Genomic DNA, 22867 nt, shown 5'->3' on the forward strand with positions numbered 1-22867 from the left:
ACCAGATGGAACCAAAACAAGATTCACAAAACAAAACAACACTAGTGAGGAGATATTTCTGTACAAGTAAAGGAGTTTTGCAATAAATTTTGTTGCACTGGAATTTAATGTTCCATCTAATTTCACTTTTAATAATACGACTGCAGGAGTCACTGCAGTTCTGACATGTGGAGCAATGTGCATATATCATCAAGTATTTCAGAAAGTGAGCAATCTCAGCATCAATAGCTTGCTGCGATCCTTGAATCAATAGACAACACTAAAATAAGTGATTACAGAAGCCCAAGACAGAGTCATGCTTCTGGTTCCAAGTAATTTTCTCAAACTGAGGCCTATGAAATGCCCTGTAAAGAAAATAATCTTGGATACTATCATGAAGGCCAAAATGAAACTGATTTTTCTACAATTCTTTTTCCTATACAAAAGGTATTTGAAAATGGATAAGAAGTCAATAACGCTTCTTTTTAAATGAGACACTTTACCAGAAATCTGTTGTACGAACTCCTTTCTTAACAATTTTTCTAAGATCCACCAGAAGTTTTGTGAAGCAAAGGGTATAAGCTACATTTTAACAAAAATGTAATGTTTCTATTAACTCAAATTAACTTTTTAAAAAAACTTCCCAGACTTGTGGCTTTGTACTGTATCCATTATCCTATCTGACAATTTAATAGAGCCTACACTTTTGGAACATCTAAGAGTTTGGTCTTGTCTAGGAAAAGTGGTTGATTTTTAGTCAAGCTTAGCTAATGCGTATTAGCTAAGTCCAACTTAAATTAAGTTTTTTCCAAGGGTAAATTCTGGGTAACAGTTTTAACTTGACTTTAACCATACTGGTTAAATTAAGCAAAATATTACCCAGCCTCCCAATCAGGAAAAAAGTTTGGGTCGGGCTTAACTAGCACATTAAACAAAACCCAACAAACAAAATCAAAGAAGATTCAGAGCACTATCATTAGGTCAGCACAAAAAATATTTCAAGAATTTACTAGACCATTGGGTGACACACTAAAATTAGTTCTCTATACTACCAGACAAAGAAGGGCAGTTGGATAGCCTATTCTGATGTCTTAATTCTACATTTTTCTGGGTCCCAAAACTGTGAGCCAAATAATGAACCAATGTACTGACGAAGTGGAGTGAGGTGTCCCACCTACAGTATATAATCTCAATCTAAAAAGCAAAAAATTGGAGTTTTAATTCTTACAGCTGCAAGTTAGAAAAACATGATAATACTAACGCGCGAGAGGTCCAAATAAAACAACATCCAATGCCTTCAGCTGAAGTTTCTGTCTGTGGCTCCGTTCAATGATTTTCAGATGAGCGATCATAAAAGCAGGTTCATTTACTGCTATCCTGTTCATAATAAATCAAATGTTATTCTCACACAAATTTTCATGTAAGCTATACACAGAACTATACTGTAGAGGAATTACTGTAGTGCGTTAATCTATTTGCAATTTATATGGATAACATTTACACAGTTAACACAGAGATAGCAAGAGACATAATTCATATCTCTAATATTTTATGACTTATGTTATCAAAAGCATTACACTATGTAGTAATGGTTTTCCTATTTTTTTTCCACTCTGCAACCACCACTAATTAAATCCATTTGGTAGAAGTTAAATGTGATGGCTTATATGCAGCCTGATGGCATCAAATCCACTAACATACTTAATACTTGTAAAAATCCAACAGTTAATATTCAAGGGCAAAGTCTGCAAAGTCTTTGCAGGTCCACACTGGCAATGTGTTTCCACTAAACTGAATACATCTGTAGCTTTTCAAAAGAAATTAGCTACCACAAAGCTAAGTGATTGCTATTGAAACACTTTGGTAGCAAATTATTTTTAAAAGGAAGAAAGTAATGAAACTGAGGTAGAGACAAATGACTTTCAGGAATATTCTGGCAGAAGAAAATTGAAATTCTGGTTCTCTGGCCTTTCAGAATTGCAGGCTTACATCAGTTCTCTTACACCTGAGCACAGCCTGTCAGTATTAAATTTAGATAATTACCCTGCACAGACAAGCTAGAGAGAATGCTGCCCAACAGAAAAATATAAACAGGTTTTTTAAAACTAATCCAGAAGAAAAGATTCACCTGGGAAGTGTTGTTCCTTTGACATTACTGTCTTTAAAATTCTTCTCATACTGGGGCAGTTCAACAAATTCTACCAGCCACTGAAGAGTCTCCTCTTGAGTCCAGTTGTGAACTGCAAGACAAAAGATGGACTATCAGACATCTAATTTTCAGGAATAAAAGAATAATCAGTACCACAGCTAAAAATAAAACAAAGATGGAGATTTGCAGGTTACACAGCCAGCATAAGCAAGTTCATCTGGATGGAACCACAGATAAATAAGTATTCACATTTACTAGCAAAAGTTATTTCTGGCAGTTTGCCTTTTTCATTATATGCTCTTTAGAGACAAAGCTTAAACAAGCTGTAAGTAAACAAGCGTTTAACCAACAGAAACATCTATCAAAAATTCGGTAGCATAAATTTACAATTTCCTTTTTAAAAATCAGAGCAGCCTCTTGTGACCTATTTTAAGTGCTCTCTCAGCCCCAATTCTACTGTCCTTCATACCCTTACAGAACGGAACATATGCCAGCAGATGCAGTAACACGTAAAGTAATGCGTCAAGATCTTAGCCCGTAGTCCAGGGAGACACCTTTTTGCTGGCATCTTCATACAAATTCATGCCACTCAAACACAGAAATTGTGTGTGGGTCAGGGTTGGGGGCGGTTGGAGTATAAAGAGAAAATATGAGGGGCAGAAATGATGTATGATGGGTGGGTGGGTTTTAACTATTTCTTTATTTAGAAATTAACAGGTTTACAAATCCTATCCACGTAAGTATCAGAAACAATACAATAATCATAACAATGAGCTTTTGTTTTGAGAAACACTATACAGTAATCTACTTATCAGACTTCTCTATTGAACAGGGTGATACTATGTTACAGAATGAGCATCTTTACACTACCTGTGACGTCAGGTATTAAATTGAGTAAACGTTTATTATGATGTTATTAAATTGAGTGAAATCTCTGATTACGCATATTTAACAATCCATATGTCTCCCCAATGGTAATATTCAAAAACACTGAACAGGTTTATTTGTGTGCGTTGTTTGCAGGTGAATTTACATTGTCTGGGTGCTGACCAAATGGGATACAATTAAAAAATACAACAACAAAAAAAATCCCCAAAAAACACACGTTTCAAATGTTCCTGTGACATCTTGTGTTATATCAAATTATTTTTCTTACTAAGGAGGTTACTGCAGTGAATGTACACAACAGAAACTTTAAAAAACAATTTTCCCCTTATATTTATTCGCAGTGGCTGCTATTCCTATTGAAACTGCCAGCCAGCAGTGTACATGACCCTCTGGTAATTGCAGAGGTCTCAGCACAGAAAGGAAACACTGCCTGGAGCTTCTAGTTTAGATAAAACTGCTGCCTCAGCCCAGGGCACAGCTTCAGGCACTGTATGACACTGCTAGCCAGTTTTGCAACTTGTGAGGCAATGGTTTCACACTATAAATGGTTTCAGAGTAGCAGCCGTGTTAGTCTGTATTCGCAAAAAGAAAAAGGAGTACTTGTGGCACCTAAGAGACTAACCAATTGATTTGAGCATAAGCTTTCGTGAGCTACAGCATCCGATGAAATTCTTTTGATCTATAGCTCATGAAAGCTTATGCTCAAATCAATTGGTTAGTCTCTAAGGTGCCACAAGTACACTATAAATGCTTATCTCCTCCACTGTGCTTGCAAAGTTTATCAAGACCCTCTGTGCTATGGAGCAAATCACCAAGTAGTGGCCTCCCTTTGTACATACATAACTTTGCATGCACAAAGACCTGCAGGCTTTTCAAGCACTACCACCTGGGCATAGAAGTGCTAGACCATTACCTGTATGTATTTCTCCATGCAACTGTTTCCAGGTAAGTGAAGGCTGGATTAAGACCCCTTTGAAAAAATCTGACACTAATGGTGCATTCTCAATAGTGAATTTTGACAAAGGCCCTTTACAAAAAATTACAGGAATGACTGCAAATGCTTTCCACTTTTAAACTGCAGACACAGTTGTGTGCAAACACAACAGAATGTTTTATAGTTCATCAGTATCCGTTTCAGACTGTTTAGCACGGTAGGATTAACATATAAACTGAAGTTTCGACTGGGATTCCTACAGATTTATTATTTACATTAAAATCCAGTTTAAGTGTTACCAGATAGTTTCCTGGGTGTTTTTAAACTGTTTCAGTTCTACTCTACACTGTTTCCAATGTCACTAATTAGCTTTAAAAATAAATAGTATTCAAGCACTAATAGTCCCCCCCCACCCTAAACTGGGTACAATGTCATTTTTGTAATGATTGCTTCTTCCCATGACTCCAGATGACAAACGCTTTAATCTTCTAGGCACTGATCTGCCAGTATACAGCATCCTGTAATAATTAATCTTCACCAGTTTTGTCCTTTTCCTCTTAAAACTATAAATTGTGATAAGGCAAAACTTACTTACATACTCTGAGACCCTTTATAATGAAATGACAAGTCTCCTTATTGCAAGGAATTAGAATGCAGAGCTTGTTAAAATCCATGACAATATACTTCATAATGGATAATTGCAAGAATCTCAATTTATGGAAATATAACATCTCTAGTAAACTCTATTCTATGCACCAGACTCAAACACAGGAAGAGCTGCAGAAAAAAAGTTCTTTGACCTTATGATTAAAAATAAGACTACCTTCTAGATAAATCACCACTCGATAACGACAATGAACTCTAAGAGATCTAGGAGCTGTTTCCTATGGGAATGCTTGATGGAACATGAAGACATTTTAAAAATATTGTGTTATCTACAAATCTCATCTAAACGGCCTGAACTCTGATCCAAAGAAATAGCATTTTAATGTATTTTTGAAGAATGCAACGATTTGTGACTAACAGAGGTGTAGGACTGGAAGGGACCTCAGTAGGTCATCTCTTCAAGTCCCCTGCACACAACGCAGGACTAAGTAATAACTAGACCATTCCTGACAGGTGTTTGTCCAACCTGTTCTTAAAAGCCTCCAGTGACAGACATTCCATGTCCTCCTGAGGCAATTTGTTCCAGTGCTTAACTACCCTGATAATTAGGAAGTTTTTTTAATTTCCAAGCTAACCCTCTATTGCTGCAATTTAAGCCCATTGCTTCTTGCCCTAACCGTAGAGATTAAAACAATTTTTCACCCTCTTCCTTGTAACAACCTTTTATGTACTTGCAAAAAGTATCATCAGAGCTGTCCCTTGGGTACCACGAATCAGAGCGACTGCTCTAAGTCCCGTGCTTCGGGGGACCCTGCAAGCCAGTGTGATTGGCTGGTGTGGTCGGTCCTGGAAGTGATGGGTCGGTCTCGGAAGTGACTGATTTGTCACTTGCACCCTGGGTCCCGCACCCCTCCTAGGGATGGCCGTGCTTATTATGTCCCCTTCCATCTTTTCACCAGACTAAACAAACCCAACTTTTTCAGTCTTCCCTCATAGGTCATGTTTTCTAGACCTTTAATCATTTGTGTTGCTCTCCTCTGGACTTCCTCCACTTTGTCCACATCTTTCATGAAGTGTGGTGCCCAGAACCGGACACAATACTCCAGTCGAGCCCTTATCAGAAGATACAGGTCAAGAAAATTTTGATTAGATGTAAGATAACTGGATCCAGATAAATACAGATCAAATTTGAAGGGCCCCAAGTACACATTCCAAAACATCTTTGAACTTCTGGAGTTCCATCATTTATACATATTCCAGTATGTCTTTTCCATTCATAGCCTGGACCAACCAAATTGTAACATACCTAAAAGGCTCAACAGTAATTTCATACAATGGGTCTCTCACGCTCTCAAATCTGCTCTTCTTTTCAGCCTTAATGAACGGCCAAAAATCATTACTATGTAACAAATGAGATATACATAACAGTTACTGACAAGATAACTAATGATATTAACGCCCAACATGGGATGATGTTCCTTTTGTAGGAAATCAAGCAGGGAACTCTCACTGTACAGCAGGTTCACTTACAGTGAGGGTTCTACTCGATTAGTAAATCTGTGACCCATTTCCTAGCAATAGCACAAGTACCACCAATAGCATAGCCACTTGTGTAAACCAAGAGCAGACACTTTTTACCACTGTGTCATCTAAGCAGTGCTTACACTATTGGTAGTACCGGAGCAGCTGCATCTTTGCCAGAAAACAGGAAAGAAATTTCCGAGTGCAGATCTATCCTGATACTTACATCACCTCTGCTATATCACGGGTGTGGTTATTTTCTTGCCCTTGCTGGCCTTGCGATCTTGAAGATTTCAAAAAAAAAAAAAAATCTTTAAAAGCTTTAAACAAGTTTAAAAAAGCAAGCACTTTCTGAAATACTTCGAGACTGCGAGCCAAACTCAACCAGTTTAAGACTTTATCAAATTATAAGTGGGCAGATTGCTCTGACCATTAATAGCAGCGCTCCGTACTCTGCACTGGCTGCTAAAATACTTCAGGGTATAAAAGTGCTTGACCCTGAAAAGTGCCTTTGTAACATGGCATTGTGTGGTTTAATGTTCATTGTGTCTAACTGACTTACTGATCAAATTTGCAGATGAAGAGATTGTTTCTTAAATTCCAGCCCCACAAGTTCAGCCTGGGCTCAGAGTCAGAGTTCTTCCCATCTCACCCATCACCACCAGCAAGGAAGGCTCTGCAGGCCAAATCATCCACTGAAGGCACCTGTGCAACCCCACGGTCTTCAGAATGCATCTAGAGTAGCATCTGTGCAACCCCATTCCCTTCAGTGGGCTTGTACCATTATAGCGGAGTATAATGTGCCTGCAAAACAGTGACTGTGTGCCAAATGGAAAGCACCAAGTATGACTTTTAGAGCCCAGTTTGAGTTTACAGGGCAAGCAGTTAGGAAAAAAATCTCATATTTGTAAACTGAACATATTATGATATGCCAATCAGTGAATCAATGAACATCCATTTTTAAACAGTCACTCAGATTAGAAGTTCACTTTAAGATACTGGATATCATCTATGTCCTGGAATCCAGCTACTTCACAGACCACTGTCATGCCCCATCCTCCTACACCCAGTCATGGATTCGTCAGCTAGGATGCTCCCATAGCTAAAGTCCTGAATGCAGCTGAACAGAACTCAGCACAGGGCACACAGCACAGAACTCTGCCTTTGAACTTCCTCATTCACAGATAAGGACAGACAAGAGTGTGACCCAAGAATCTCTTGATGCCCACTGGCAAGAGAGCACAGGGAACATAAGATTTCAGGGATCCCTTAGGTTCACCAAAAGTGGTCATGTAAGGTGTCTATGAAAGCCTGTGTCACAATGATCATCATCATAATTGCAAAATATATATGCACATAATATGTAGGAGTTATGTATGTATACTGAAAATTATGTTCTTAAAGCCTTAGAGTTAAAGGCAGATAATTCAGGGGCAGTGAGCATTGAGAAAGACTTCTCCAGATAGAAGGGGGGAGACATTTATCTATCTGGTTGACAATTGTGTACCTTACTATTTGCCTATTGAGTCACATGCTAATAAAGAAATTTCCAGAGTGCTACCAGAAAAAACAAAACCAGCAAGAGCTGTTCTATTTACAGATAAAGACGATGAATCTTTGGGGGTATGGAGGTACACTGGGGATTCTTCAGTCTAGGAAGACAAACTGGGCTTGATCTTGTGAAAGGTGGAACTTTTCCCAGCATTTTCAACCAGGGTGGCTACGAAGTTGGGGTCAGCTATATTGTAGGAGATAGGGAAGTGTCTTGTGAGTTAAGTTTAGGCTCTAGAATAGTGATTTTCAACCTTTTTCATTTGTGGGCCCCTAAAAATTTTCAAATAAAGGTGCAGACCCCTTTGGAAATCTTAGTCTGCAGACTGCCCAGGGATCCACGGACACAGGTTGAAAATGACTGCTCTAGAAAGCATGCTATAATTTTGTTTTTTATATAACCATTTGTTTCCAATATGCTTACTTATTATCAAAGAACAGAGATTCAAATGAAAGTAAACTTATTCTTGTTTTCACTACAAATCTATCTAAGTGCTGTGTGTTAAGCAGTGCGGTAATCTTGAGCTGAATCTAGTCAGCTAGTTTTCAGAGTAGCAGCCGTGCTAGTGTGTACGGATGAGAGTTCTGAGAGTGTTCAATGGACCAGAGGCTCGGCACTCCAGAGGGATGCTTGAAGGACTTGGATTTGGGCACACACCAATGTCCATCTGAAAAAAAAAATCAAAGCTGGAACAGAACAGACCTACCCCAGCTGTTAGCACATGACACCAGCATTCATTAGTCTGTATTGTCTGCCTCTGGGTCCCCAGGAGAAATGCAAGGGGGGGTTGCTCTGGACATCAAAAGCCCTACATGGTTTGGGAGCTGCCCATTTGAGAGATCACCATTCTTGCAGTGTGATACTGCCACCACTGGGATCAGCAGAGGAGCTTATGATAGAGCCTACTCATCTTTAAAACAGAGGGGGCTGCTGAGTGGGCTTTGTTTGTGGTTGCCCGACTCTTCGGAATTCACCCTCCCTCTTGCTTTGAACTAGCACAAATTTAGGTTACTGTCAGAAATCAAGACCCCACTGTGGTAGTCATTTGTCTTTAGTTATCTCCCAGGCACTGTTTCTTTTTGTTACAGTGGAGGAGAACATTTGAAAGTTGGCTTTGGTGGTGGATGGGGTATTTTCGGTGGGTACTTGTTTGGCTGGTATATTTTGATACATCAGGAAGATTACCCATTAGAATTGTTCTTGTTGCATGGTTTATGTTTTTAATAATCATTAAAAAGGCACCATGAAACTTACATAAGTACTTTATTTATACATCAAAAATGAATAATCTTCCTTTTGTATCTCCCAGCCAAGGGCTCGCTGCTTTAACAGAGGAAGCTACTCCCCTTGATAGTGTATTTAGTGTATCACTAACTTCTTATGTATGTGACAAAACAGAGTAGATTATCCAGCAGATTACACAACTGTATGATTTGTTCAGTTACAGAACTGAATCCAACACATGAAATCCATAACGAACACCCCTTTTCCACAGAGTGGATGCAAAACTTCTTGTTTTTTTAAAAGAACCACACATAATGACCATGCAACAGGTGAAACTGGTAACGGAAGAAATTACAGCAAGGAATGCAAATTCTACTCCTGACTTTGGTTTATGACAAACTTCACAGTTGCTTGATTTTGTGATTTCTGTGTTAAATCCTTTAACCCACGTAAAGGTAGGCCCTTGAGTAAATTGCAATTTTGTTTTGTTTTTAAAATTCACGGCAGTGTCCAGGTAATCTAGTATTTTTCTAAAGGCTATATACAGAGAATGCAGTCAGTGAACGGTAACTGCCGCATTCCTTTGCGTAAAACTGGCCGCCCGCTCCCCCCACAAAAACCGATGCGATTTTTCCAACATCAGGAGATCAGCACAAGCCTCCCCACTGCTGGAAAAATTGCAGCAGTGTAGATAGGCTCCACAGCCAGTTTTACGTGAGGAACAGCAGCCAGCGCCACCACCACTTGGAACACAGACAGCCGTGAAAATGCATGTTCCAAGTGGTGGAATCATAGAACCGGAAGGGACCTCGAGAGGTCATCTAGTCCAGTCCCCTGCATTCATGGCAGGACTAAGTATTATCTACACCATCCTTGATAGGTGTTTGTCCAACCTGCTCTTAAAAATCCCAATGATGGAGATACCACAACCTCTCTATGAAATTTATTCCAGGGCTTAACCACTCTTGACAGTTAGAAAGTTATTCCTAATGTCCATCCTAAACCACCTTTGCTGCAATTTAAGCCCATTGCTTCCTATCCTATCCTCAGTGGAGGCGCTGGCTACTGTGTCTCTCCTGAATGGCTGCGATTTTTCCAACAGAAAGGAGGCAGAAATGGGCATTTGCCCACACCATCTCATGCTCTGTGACGCTCATCATTCTCCCTTGAAGTTCTGTATCCCGGCCCTTCACCCAGCTCCCCCACGCCTCTGACAAGCCTCCCATTATCTAACTCTGACCCTTCAACCTACCCCTCCACCTGTCCCATCCACCCCAGTCTCTCTACCTAGCTCTCCCCAGCTCCTCATATCCAGCTGTTCCCCCTCTACTTGTCCCCAGGTCAGTCACTTTCCCTTTACCAGCTCCTGGGTCTCCCCCTCTGTCCAATACCTGGTCCCTATGATGGTGGAGCAGATGGCGAGTCTGGCAGGTGGGTCAGTCAGGATGGCACAGTGGGGGCCCAGATGTTCCCCAGCATGTGGGGAGGTCAGTGTGGGTCAGACTAGCATGAGCAAAGCAGTCAGGATTGGGCAGCAGCAGTCACTTTATACCAGACTCCTTGGAAACCATCTCCCTGCAGTATTTCCACTTCCACCCTGCTGGGCTCATAAATATGTAATGAGGGGCAGAGTATAGGGGGACAGGTGCATAGCCAATGCCACCCTGAGGGACACATGTCCACTAGCTACCCTGATATTGGAGCAGCAGCTCAGGGGGAACAGAGAGGGGCTCTACAAGTCACAATGAGCATCAGACCAGCACGAGTAAATGACTACTTCCCCTCCCCCGCCCCACTAGAAAAAAACCCCACAGTACTGGGCTATTCTCTCAATCATCTGTGAAATCGTGGTTGCCACAGGGCCCCTGGTATAGGGAAAGTTTCAAAGAAAGTTTGAAAACTGAAATAAAGCAAGGCAACATGCATCTGCAACATTTTTCATTTTTTGTAGATCAAAAGCCCCAAGCACTGTACAATATTACCTCTGTGAATCAGCATACAAATCTAAACACTTCCGAGTGCAGAACTGACTATGTTTCCTCATATCTTTTGGACACATGGGTACATCTGCTTCGGTCCAATTTAAAGTCCCAAGCAGAATTTGGCAGAAAGTTTGCATCTCTAAAGCTCTGATCATGCTATATGGCGATTTTACCTCCACTCTACATACTGTACAGGTCTTGGGCTACCAGTACACCATTCTCAATGCTAACTGGGTTACATTTTTCTTATTACATTTCAGGAAACAAGTGCTTATTTATATTTTCAAAAATTCACTAATCTAATGCTCTGAGCAGGGATTCTCAGCTTTCTTTTGAGCCCCTCCCCCCACCACATTATGAAAACTCCACAGCCCACCTCTGCCACAATAACTGGTTTTCTGCATACAAAATCTAGGGCTTGCATTAGGGGGAACAAGCAAGGCAATTGCCTAGAGCCCCATGCCAAAGGAGCCTCTGCAAAGTTACGTTGCTCAGGCTTTGGCTTCAGCCACAGATGGCGGGGCTCAGAGCCCTGGGCTTCAACCTCATTAGGTGGGGCTTTGGCTTTCTGCTCTGGGCCCCAGTGAGTCTAGCGCTGGTTCTGCTGGGTGGACCCCCTGAAACCTGGTTGCGGCCCACCAGTTGAGAACCTGTAGCGGGGTGGTCACCTGCTCTGGCCCTGAGGGGCTTAAAACAGCCCAGAAGCTCCCAGGCTGATTGGGCAAGTAGGCACAGTTGGGGCCACGCCCCAAACAGACCACAGCTGGCCCTTATAAAAGGGCTGTGAGCCAGATACTCAGACAGAGTCTCCTCCAGCTATGGAGAGAGACAGGCCTGGCTGCTGGGGAGCGTACCAGGGTACCTGAGGTGCTGGGAGGCTCCGGGCTGGTAAAGCCCCAGGCTGCAGGTCTGGCAGACAGCCTAAGACAGGGTACTGGGGTTGCAACAGGGCAGCCCAAGGGTAGGGGGAGGCAGCAGGTTCAAGCCCCCCTTGCCTGTGATGAGTGGCTTGTACATTGCAGTCCGCCCCAGTGAACAGGGATTAGGTGGTGACTGGCAGTAGCCATATACTGAGGCGAGGTGAGATTGGGGGTTCCCCGGGGAGGGAAACCCAGAGACTGTGACGGTATTGCTAGGGGGCAGGACCCAAGGGAAAGGGGCACAGGGTCCAAGAGGGACACGGGGTTCAGCGACAGGCGAGACACCGGCTGACAGAGGGTGCTCCAGAGGCTGGCGAGCTAATTCCCTGGACGACCAGCAGGAGGTGCCGCCGGATGAATCTCGTGGCACTACAGAACCCCACTGCGCTGAGGACAAGTACATTAATAACAAATCTTACAAATAAATCAATACATTATGAAGTCTTCTCACTTCAAAATTATCCCAGTAATAAATTCCACTCAGAAATTGACTTAGGCCTGCAGATCAGACAAAAATCTTGTTGATCCAAGGGGAGGAAAGCAATTTCTGCTGAGTGGTGCTTTACTGAAAAAAATCCCTGACTTTAGCCCCCTTGTCATTAAATCAGGAACTCCAAGCTCTCTTTGGCTGTTAGGAAAGACTCTAAAGTGAGAAAAGACTTCTAGATCTTTTCATCACCTTGGTGGATCTCAGATTGCATTCTATGAAGTTAGTTTTCCCACATTAGTTCCAACCCCAATCTGAAAGGGCCCTAACCATATCTGGGTCAGCACTTCAACAGAGATCCGCAGGGACTGCCATACAGAGGTCACTACACATTCTATATGCACCACAGATTAGACTATCTGGCTTGGCAGATGTAGCTGTAAATGCAAGGGTCTAGGCAGAACAGTCCACTCATTCAAATCTTCCAACTCCACAGCCTGGAGTGTTGCTACATATAATCTATACATCCAAATCGGAGGACCTGGTGAGCAGAGAAAGTACATAAAATACCTATAAATTGTAGTCCCTACCTATAAATTATTGGTTTCAGAGTAACAGCCGTGTTAGCCTGTATCCGCAAAAAGAAAAGGAGGACTTGTGGCACCTTAGAGACTGCCACAAGTCCTCCTTTTCTTTCTATAAATTATTGTTGTTCATATAAAACAATCTGAAAGCCTAAATCTCCTGTGGTTTTTAAAACTTTTGGGTACATCACTGACATGTTCCGCAAGTTCTCTTGTTTCAGTTCATAAATAATTTTAAATTAGCTAAGGGAAAAACTCCCTAGTATTCCCTACTGAAATCTAAAGCAGCTCCTCTTACTAGGAAGGAAAAGCTTCAACAGCTGTTTGCCTACTTATCATAACAAGCAGTAAACAACAAGTCAGTCCAGACTGGAGAACATGATCAAGAGAAAACCAGTTTACAGAGAGGGGAGAAATTACCTTGCTACCAAAGTGAAGAACCAAAGAACGATCTATGAAACACAACATGCAGTATTGGTCACCATACAGTGGAAAGGAAAATATTATCGGGAAAGGGTGCAGCAATAAAGATGTTACATTTGAACAATTTAAACAGAGGAAAGTTTAAAGAGTCAGGTTATTCATCTGGCAGTCTCGTCTTCTAATGGACAGAAGTTTTCAAAATTAAGCTGATTTACATAATTTTTTCACATTTGAGTTTCAAAGTTAAGACCAATTTCCAAATAGAAAACTAGGAACAAAAAACTTGGGCAGAAAGAAGATAAAAAAAAAAACACAGTATGGAACATATGAAATAAGAGAAGGGGGAATAAGACATTTAGTCATATAACCTTTAGAAAAGGGAGAAGAATGAATATAGTGAAAAGGCAGCAAACTGAGGTTATAATGAACTAAAAAAAAAGTCAAGCATGCTGGCTGGGATTATTTTTTTCTTGCTTTTCACAGAGTGGGAAATGGGCCTTGTCCTTATCTAGGATGAAGGAGAAAGACTTACAAGAAAGGGCTGCTAGCTTCTCAAACCTCCAGGCACTCCTAGATCTTGTCTAGAGGAGGGAAAAGATTCATTTTTTTATTTTAAAAATATGCTTGGTATTATATTTTAAGTGGTGTTTAGAAGTATGTTAGCACTTAGTATAGACAGGTTTTAAACCTTTTAAAATGTGTTAGCAGGCCTCTCTCTCAATCATAATTTCTTTAGCCTTAGAAAGAATTTTCTTATTTCGTGAGTAAAACCCTAGAAACTGGAAATTTTGACCACTTCATTGGGTAACTTTGAAGACAAAGCCACAGTCCCTTGGTAAAGAGAAAAAAACATAATTCATTTCCTACATAGTCTATCTACTATAGATAAACCTTGTACAGCCAAGAAGAAGTCTGCCTTATAGTCACATTAGCTATTTATTAGGGGTTCATGGAGTTTACATTCCTTGGATGACCTGGATAAAGTCTAATTCCTTTCACAACCTTTAGAATTCTGAAGCATGTCTGACACAAAACAGAAACTGCAACAAAAACCAAATCAGGTTATAGAGTTATTCATCATGCCAAGCAACTTAAGGCAAGTCACAAAGTAAGTTGCACAACAGGAGCTCATTAATCAGTAAAACCCTGAGGGCTCTATTTACCACAAAATTAATTTTCTGTGGAATCTGTTGGAGACTTTGCAGGGATTACCTGTTTGACACTCATGACAACTAATCCTGCTTCAGTAAAATTCCAAACTCAGGCTGTAAAGAACAGATTTTCCAGTTGGAGTAACACCTCCTTCCTTGAAGAGCCTGAAGCTATGTCTCCCAAGACGACTCATGGAGTGTGGCACACATGAGAACAGGTTTTCATATAACTGAACATGCTTGGATAGAGAACATTTATTAATAAGAGAAAAAGTTTACTGCCCTCATGACGCCATCTCTGAAACACAAGTCAACATTCTGCTCAGTACACAAGCTCATTCTTGCACCTCATACTGCACTCTAAACTCTTCCTGTAAATTACAGTTTTCACCCAGCACAGAGGGCCAAGTACATTGGAGCATAAGAGGGTAAAAGAAGTGACACATACAGGGCTTATCCAGTTCTATACTGAAAACCAAACAGTGAATGCTGGCTGAAATTCACCTCGGTCTGCATCACCTGCTATACTACGACAGTAGCTGCTATTATAACATCAGCATTTACAGACAGTTACCATACCACAGAAGCTGAAGTTATTTAATTGTTCCCTATTCTAAGTGTAGGGAAATAATTCGGTTTATCATATTGCACACTGTTCTCCTATATAGTCTATCTACTATAGATAAATCTTGTATAGCCTAGAAGAAGTCTCGCTTATGGTCACTTTAGCTATTTATTCGGGGTTCATGGAGTTTACCCTCTCTCCCCCTTCTTTCTGGGGCAAGACTCTAAACCAGATGGTGTCAGTATGTAGCAAAAGCAGAATGACACCAGAACCACGTGAAGCCTTAAAAATCTGTCCACCCATGTCCCCCCAAAACTCTGGGAAGAATACCAGAGAAACATGAACTGTACCTGATATATGCCATGTACGTCACAGGACTTTCAGTAGAATTTACAGAGCACATTTTCATTTAGCAAGCACTGCCATCGAGAGCACCAGTACAGGACATGTTGCTGCTACTAGGATATATTCTAATACCAAGACCAGGGCCCTTCCTAGGGGAGTGCGGGACATAGGTGCCAAGTTTCTATGTGGTTGGGGGGTGCTCCCCCTCAGCTCCGCCCAGGCGCCACCCCCATTCCACCCCTTCCCCCAAGACCCCGCCCCACCTCTTCCCTGCCCAGTTCTGCCCCTCCCCCGAGCGTGCTGTGCCCTTACTCCTCTCCCCTCCAAGCCAGCGCCTCCAGACACAGTGAAGAGCTTATCAGCGGGAGGCACTGGAGGGAGGGGGAGGTTGGTGGGGGGCTCCTCCTCGCCTGCCCATCACTTCCCCTTCCACCTCCTCACAAAGCACAGGGCCCCCCCAAAGTGCAGGGCCCAGGGTTGTAGTCCCGATTTGCCGTACCCAAGGGATGGCTCTGACCAAGAGCAAAGAAAATGACACAAAAGGGAGCTGAATTGAGTAACAATTTACTTGAAGTGACCCTGATATTTCAGAAATTCAATGGCTTAATATTACAAAAGATAGTTCAGTTTCCTCTTCTCAAGAATGGGGTCTGAAATATTGTGTTAGTCCTGTCTGGAATGGAATTCAGTGTCATGTAATGCATCCTTAGCAATGTTTGGCTTGTGTGCATTTCCACTATCTGGATATTTAAAACCCAAGACCACCAATGATCAAGAATGTGAAATGCAACCACAGCATCTCTCGTTGGTATGTCATTTATTCCCAGTTGCTGCAAGAACATTTGCTGTGCAATGCCAGTCCAAAGCAAGGCAGCCTATCACAAAGCATGACATATAACCAGCCCTCCTATTTATCCTCTTAAAAAAAAGCTCTACTACTGTACTGCCAGACTTGAAGTAATCTTTGTGTATCAAGAAAGGAGAGAAAAAATCTAAATGAGGGTAGATTAGAACTGCTGCAATTCCTTACAGTTAGGAATGAAGCCCAATGCCCTGAGGGAACTACAACTGTTACAGAATGCAGCAGGTTGCCTGATCACCAGCACAGATTACCAGGAACATATCACCCTGATTCATTACTCACTGCACTTGGCTCCCCATTAAACAGGGTCTAGTTCAAGGCTACTGTACTGATTTTCAGAGATCAGGTTGGTACTGGAGCTAGCTACCTCAGAGATCTCTTCTTCTATGACAATGACCTCACACAGCAGCAATTTGATTCAGTTAGGAAAAAAAGAAGCTGACAAAAGAGGGAAAGACTTATTCACACAGCAATTGCACCAAGACTGGATCCCATGGCCAGAGAAAAGAAGAACGAACACCATGCTTGATGCATTCAGAACTAAACAGATAAATCAGCTCAAGCCTACTACTGGCCAATGTCAAATTCCCGAGCAAATTCATAGAGAAGCCAGCCAAAGCCAATTACAAGCTCATCTAATTGAAGCTAATGTTCTAGACCTGGAATAATCTTGATTCAGACCAGGATATGGAATTGAAACCACTTTAGTAGCACTGATGGATGATCTCCTCCTGCCAATGGATAGAGGGCAGACATTCATTCTCATTCTCCCGGAATTCTTGCAGCTTTCACCTGAGAGAAACGGCAAAAGTTCACGGTAATGTGCTAAAATGGTATGAGCCCTCCTGGAGGGACACGTCCAATTCCCAAGGATGGGAAACTGCACCTCTACCTCAAGCCCCCTCACTTGTAGAGTCCCACAAGGATACATTTTTCACCAGTCCTATTCAACATCTATATGCAACCACTATGGGGAACCGATTAGACATGAATTCAAGTGCCAGCATATGCAGATGAGAGACAACTCTGCTTATCCTTCACCACATCAACCACACCACTACTACTAAGATAGCCCAATGCCTACAAGAGACCACTTCATGGATGAACAGCAGCTGGCTGAAGCTAAACCAGAATAAGAGAGATAATGATATTGGGCAAAGGAAAGCATTTTGAGAAATTTGCCACCATTGTACGATCTCCTTTGGTTGAAGGTACACACCCATGCCTGATCAGTCTGGTCGGTGGTTCAGGAGTAGTCTTGGATTCCTTGTTGACACGAAGCCCTCACATAGCAATATCCGCAAGTAACACTTCCCATCATCTCTGGTAGGCTTGCAGACTCCGGACACCTTTGCAAATCATGGCCTGGCCTCGGTTATTCACACCTTTGCATTGCTGTAGTATGACAGGGAAGTGACAGTAGACCTGTGTATGAAATCTTCTGCACTTAGGAAATTCCAAGTAGTACAGAATACTGAACTGCATCTCCTCAGCAACGTGGGCTACCGCGAGCACATCAGACCTGTCGTCCTCTTTCTACACTGGCTTCTCATAGGATATTGAATCAAGTTCAAGGTCTCAGTCTTTAACTTCAAGGATCTCCCTTGTCTGGGCCCAGGATACCTAAAGCTCTGGGATGAAGACCATGGCTGACAACTTTGTTCCTCTGCCACTAGGGAATTCTCTACAATAAGGGTAAATCTCATCTGTGCAGGACAGAGAACTTTCTTGGAGGCTGGTTTGAGACTGTGAAATGAAGTCTCCTGGAAACTAAGGACTATCACAAACCTCTTCACCTTCTGCTCCAAATGCAAAGTACATTTCTTTGACCTTGTCTTCTCCAACATAAATACACAGCAAACGTATATTTTAAAAATATATATATTTACGCCCTACCAAAACAAGAGAAACAAACCTCTCTTCCATTTAGTGTCCCACTAATAGCCCTCTGAACACAGTAGCATCTTCTCATTTTATTTTTATTTATTTAAACTTCCAATAATATCTGTAAGCTTGTTCATGCTGCAAGGGTTGAAAGACAAGTTTGAGTTTACTTCAGTGGGAGGTGCTCAGACACCACCCTACTGGGAAACCCTATAAAAATGTAGAGGGGTATTATGCAGGTCCATATGAATCATGTCTGGTGTTTGAGAACAAGGATATGGTAGAATAATATTTTTAGCACGTAACAGAAATATTGTGGCTTATAGATTGGGATATTTTATATTTCAAGAAAAACTGAAAGTATACAATGCTACCCCATAGGGTTAGAAGCTAGAATCTTTTCTGGGGAATAATGCACAAATACTGGATAAAATGGTAGAAACAACAGTTAGGGTAACATGGTATGCAGGAATCCAGCCTTACTGCTGCCTTCAGAGCTGGGCAGCCAGAGAGTGGCAGCTGCTGATGGAGGGCCCAGCTCTGCAGCCAGCAGTACAGAAGTGCATGCGCGCGTGTCAAGGTTCCTTCCCCACTCTGAACTCTAGGGTACAGATGTGGGGACCTGCATGAAAGACCCCCTAAGCTTATTCTTACCAGCTTAGGTTAAAAACTTCCCCAAGGTACAAACTTTGCCTTGTCCTTGAACCGTATGCTGTCACCACCAAGCGTTTAAACAAAGAACAGGGAAAGAGCCCACTTGGAGACATCTTCCCCCAAAATATCCCCCAAGCCTTACACCCCCTTTCCTGGGGACGGCTTGATAAGAATCCTCACCAATTTGCACAGGTGAACACAGACCCTTGGATCTTAAGAACAATGAAAAAATCAATCAGGTTCTTAAAAGAAGAATTTTAATTAAAGAAAAGGTAAAAGAATCATCTCTGTAAAATCTGGATGGTAAATACCTTACAGGGTAATCAGATTCAAAACAGAGAATCCCTCTAGGCAAAACCTTAAGTTACAAAAAGACACAAAAACAGGAATATACATTCCATCCAGCACAGCTTATTTTACCAGCCATTAAACAAAAGGAAATCCAACGCATTTCTAGCTAGATTACTTACTAATTTAACAGGAGTTGTGAGGCTGCATTCCTGATCTGTTCCCAGCAAAAGCATCACACAGACAGACCAAATCCTTTGTTCCCCCCCTCAGATTTGAAAGAATCTTGTCCTCTCATTGGCCATTTTGGGTCAGGTGCCAGCGGGGTTACCTTAGCTTCTTAACCCTTTACAGGTGAAAGGATGTTGCCTCTGGCCAGGAGAGATTTTATAGCGCTGTATACAGAAAAGCAGGTTACCCTTCCCTTTATATTTACGACAGTGCGTCTGCGTGCGCAGTTAGTCAGTTCAATGACAACGTTTTCATGCTCTCCCCTTTTGTGGATCTGGAGTGACTCTGAAGTCCAAAGAGTGACGGGCATGCTCCGGAGCAGACTGGGCAGGCAGTCATTGGTGAGCATCTTGGTAGCTACAGCAGTAATAGGACGCTTTTTCTTTGCAGCTACCAATAGATTATTTCGGTCCTCTTCAAAGGCTTGAAAAGCTGAGTGTTGCACGTCGCCATACCAATCTATTTAACGCAGCCTTCTCAAGATCATCTGGTTTTATTGCACCAAAGCGTGTGCTGTTCTTGATGCTGTCCTTGTAGCACTTTTGGGGCAGCCTTGATTCCGGTGTCTTTGTGCCAATTCTCCATTTAAATTTTTTCTGGGGAGTCGATATTCAGGCATCCCAATGATGTGTCCAACCCAGTGTAGTTGGGCTTTTATCAGCATGGCCTTGATGCTTATGGCATTTGATTTTTGAAGAACCTCCACGTTGGTAATTTTGTCCTGCCAGCAGATCCCCATAATGGCACGCAGAGACCGCATATGGAAGGCCTCTAGCTGTTTGATATGCCATCTGTATGGTGTCCAAGTCTCACAGCAGGAGAGATGTGAGCAAAAAAGTTGTATTTTTGTTGAGAGAGTTATGTTGTGGGATTTCAGGACTTTGTTACATAAAACTTTCCTAATGACTGAGCAGCTTTCTGTATCCTGTTTGTGATCTCTTTGTCAAGAGACCCATCATGGGAGATGTTGCTGCCAACATAGGTAAAACTGTCAACTTGCTTTAGTTGGTTTCCACTAATGGATATGCTAGGTCGGGGATATGGCACAGCGCAGTGAAGATAATTGGTGATAATAACCAGTCTTCTCCAGGCTGAGTGTGAGGCCAAACAATTTTGATGTTTCAGCGAAGCGATCTACGATGCACTGGAGATCTCCGTGTGTGCGCGCTATGAGGGCACAATCATCCACAAAGAGTGCTTCTCTTAGCAGTAGTTCTGTTACTTTTGTTTTTGCTTTAAGCCTTGTAAGATTGAAAACTGAGCCACCATGTCTGTATCTGATGTATGTGCCTCTGTTGAGCCCATCTGTAGCATGGTTGAGAACTTGGGTGAAGAAGAAGTTGAACAGTACAGGGGGCAAGGACACAGCCTTGTTTGACTCCATTTGAAACGGGAAAGAAGTCAGTGAGATCTCCATTAAAAAGTACCTGACCTTGCATCCCCTCATGAAATAAACGAATGAGCTTTACCAGTTTTGGTGGGCAACCAAGTTTGCGGAGGATCATCCATAATCCTTCTCTACTAACAGTATCAAATGCTTTTGTCAGATCGATGAAAACACTGAATAGAGTCATGTTTTGTTCGACAAATTTTTCTTGTATTTGCCCGATACTGAAAATCATGTCTATGGTGCTATGACCAGGTCTGAATCCGCACTGAGTCTCAGGTAGATTGGCTTCTGAGACAGATTAAATCAGTCGGTTCAAGAGGACACTAGCAAAGATTTTTCCAGCGACAGATAGGAGAGATCCCCCAAGGTAGTTATCACAGATCATTTTGCTACCTTTATTTTTAAATAAAGGAATAATTATGGCATCTTTCAAGTCTTGTGGCATTTCTTCACTGTCCCAGATGTCAGTAAGGATCTGGAGTGTTACCACCACTTTTGGACCCACAAACTTATATATTTCTGCCGATATTCCATCTCTGCCCAAGGACTTTCCTGAGCTCATCAAACTGATTGCCTTTTCTATTGCTTCAAGTGAGGGTGGTGAGTCAAAGTGCTGCTAAATAGGCTTTTGAAGTATCTGATTAATAGCACTTGTTTCAACTGAGGACGGTCTGTTCCGTAGTTGACTGAAATGTTCAACCCATCTCTGTTCCAGTAAGACTGGCAATACCATACCTTGCTCCCCTTACTTCTGTGCTGCTGGTGGGGCCCTGCCTTCAGAGCTGGGCTCCTGGGCAGCAGCCACCACTCTGCAGCTGCCCAGCTCTGAAGGCAGCGCCACTGCCAGCAGCAGTGAAGAAGTAAAGGTAGCAATACCGCAACGCCCCCCTACAATAACCTTGTGTCCGTCCATGACTCCTTTTTGGGTCAGGACTCCTATACTGTGAAATTTCAGATTTAAATAGCTGAAATCATGAAATATATGATTTTTTAAATCCCATGATTGTGAAATTGATCAAAATAGATCATCAATTTGGTAGGGCCCTAAATATATGTAATTTTATGCCAATAGCTGCATTTCACTTATCTCAAGATCACTTTTACTTCAAGCAAGCCTGGATTTAATACTGGGCTACCTGAAAACCAAGACATGGATCTGGAAACGGTGTATTCCTGACTCCTACCTTCAGAGGTTTTCCAGCGTTTCCACAGATCCTCAATGGTGATATGTTTGTCTTCTCTGTGCAGATGGCTGTGTTTATTGGAAGCATCTTTATATTTCATGTCTTCTCTGATAAACTGAGAAAGAGAAAGAAAGTTTGGTTAAATTCTAACAGCAAACAAGCCCAGTTCTTAACAGGGAAACTGGAAGTAGATCAGTAGAGATGCTTTTTGCATCTGCCCTGTACAAATGGCACAATTTAGTTAAGCCTCTAAAGTAGTCAACCTACATAATTAATTCAACATTCTTATAAATTTTGAATTGGAATGTACTAAACCTTGGGAAAACAATGTTGCACTTGTGAGGCTATTAGTCAAGTTTAACAGTGTGGTTAACGTACTCCAAAGATTAACAGCTAGTCACCACAAATATCCTATCTCATGCTTTTATGTTCTATGGACATTCACCTGTCTAAAGGCAAGCCCACATGATAGGGTTTGAAAGTGTGCCAGTTCTTTATAAATCTTTATAAATCTTTATTTGTCCATCTTGAATCCCGCTATACCAGTTAAATGAAACTAATAGTTAGCTTTCTCCTACCCCTCAAAGACTTTTGACTAGACAGCAAAAGATCATGTTCTGCCTCATTTGTTAACATACAATTCATCTTCAGCCCTGGGTTTATTTTTTTTTTGTGATGCATGATCAAGAGAATGATTATATTCCATGCACATAAATAGTACATAGTAAACCTACAATTTGCAATAATGTACAAAAAGCCTTTGGCAAAATCCTAACATGTGAATGTTAATAAGCACATAAAATTTGTTAAAAAGTGGGATTTTATGTATCAGTGTATTTTGCTCATTTATGTGTACCACAGTCATTTAGTTTAATACTTCAAAATCACTAGTAAATAGGTACTAAAACCATTTACCAGACATGTACAAGCAAGAAAAATTAAGGTGAGGGCCGCTGTGATCATTTGGCCTACCAGTTTACCCTAATTGTAGGCTCAATTGTAAAAAGTATATGAAATTTCATAAAATGTTATAATAATCGATAAATGCTGGTGGGAACATGTATGAAAGGGAGACAGAAAGACTAAATTAGTCAAAACAAAAAGAGCCAAGTTAATATGATTAA

General features: G+C 41.6%; 1 protein-coding gene across 1 annotated transcript in view; it reads right to left on the reverse strand.

Moving 5' to 3' along the window:
- Window positions 1-22867, reverse strand: part of STIM2 (stromal interaction molecule 2) — a 143743-nt gene that overhangs the window by 15846 nt on the left and 105030 nt on the right. Inside the window, exons 3-5 of the mRNA XM_073342331.2 lie at window positions 21744-21858; window positions 2108-2219; window positions 1241-1356 (exon numbers count right to left, since the gene is read on the reverse strand). Coding sequence (XP_073198432.1) covers window positions 1241-1356; window positions 2108-2219; window positions 21744-21858 — 343 coding nt within the window. The remainder of the gene's footprint in view (window positions 1-1240; window positions 1357-2107; window positions 2220-21743; window positions 21859-22867) is intronic.

Source organism: Lepidochelys kempii, chromosome 4, assembly GCF_965140285.1.
Source record: "Lepidochelys kempii isolate rLepKem1 chromosome 4, rLepKem1.hap1, whole genome shotgun sequence".
Classification (NCBI taxonomy): Eukaryota; Metazoa; Chordata; order Testudines; family Cheloniidae; genus Lepidochelys; species Lepidochelys kempii.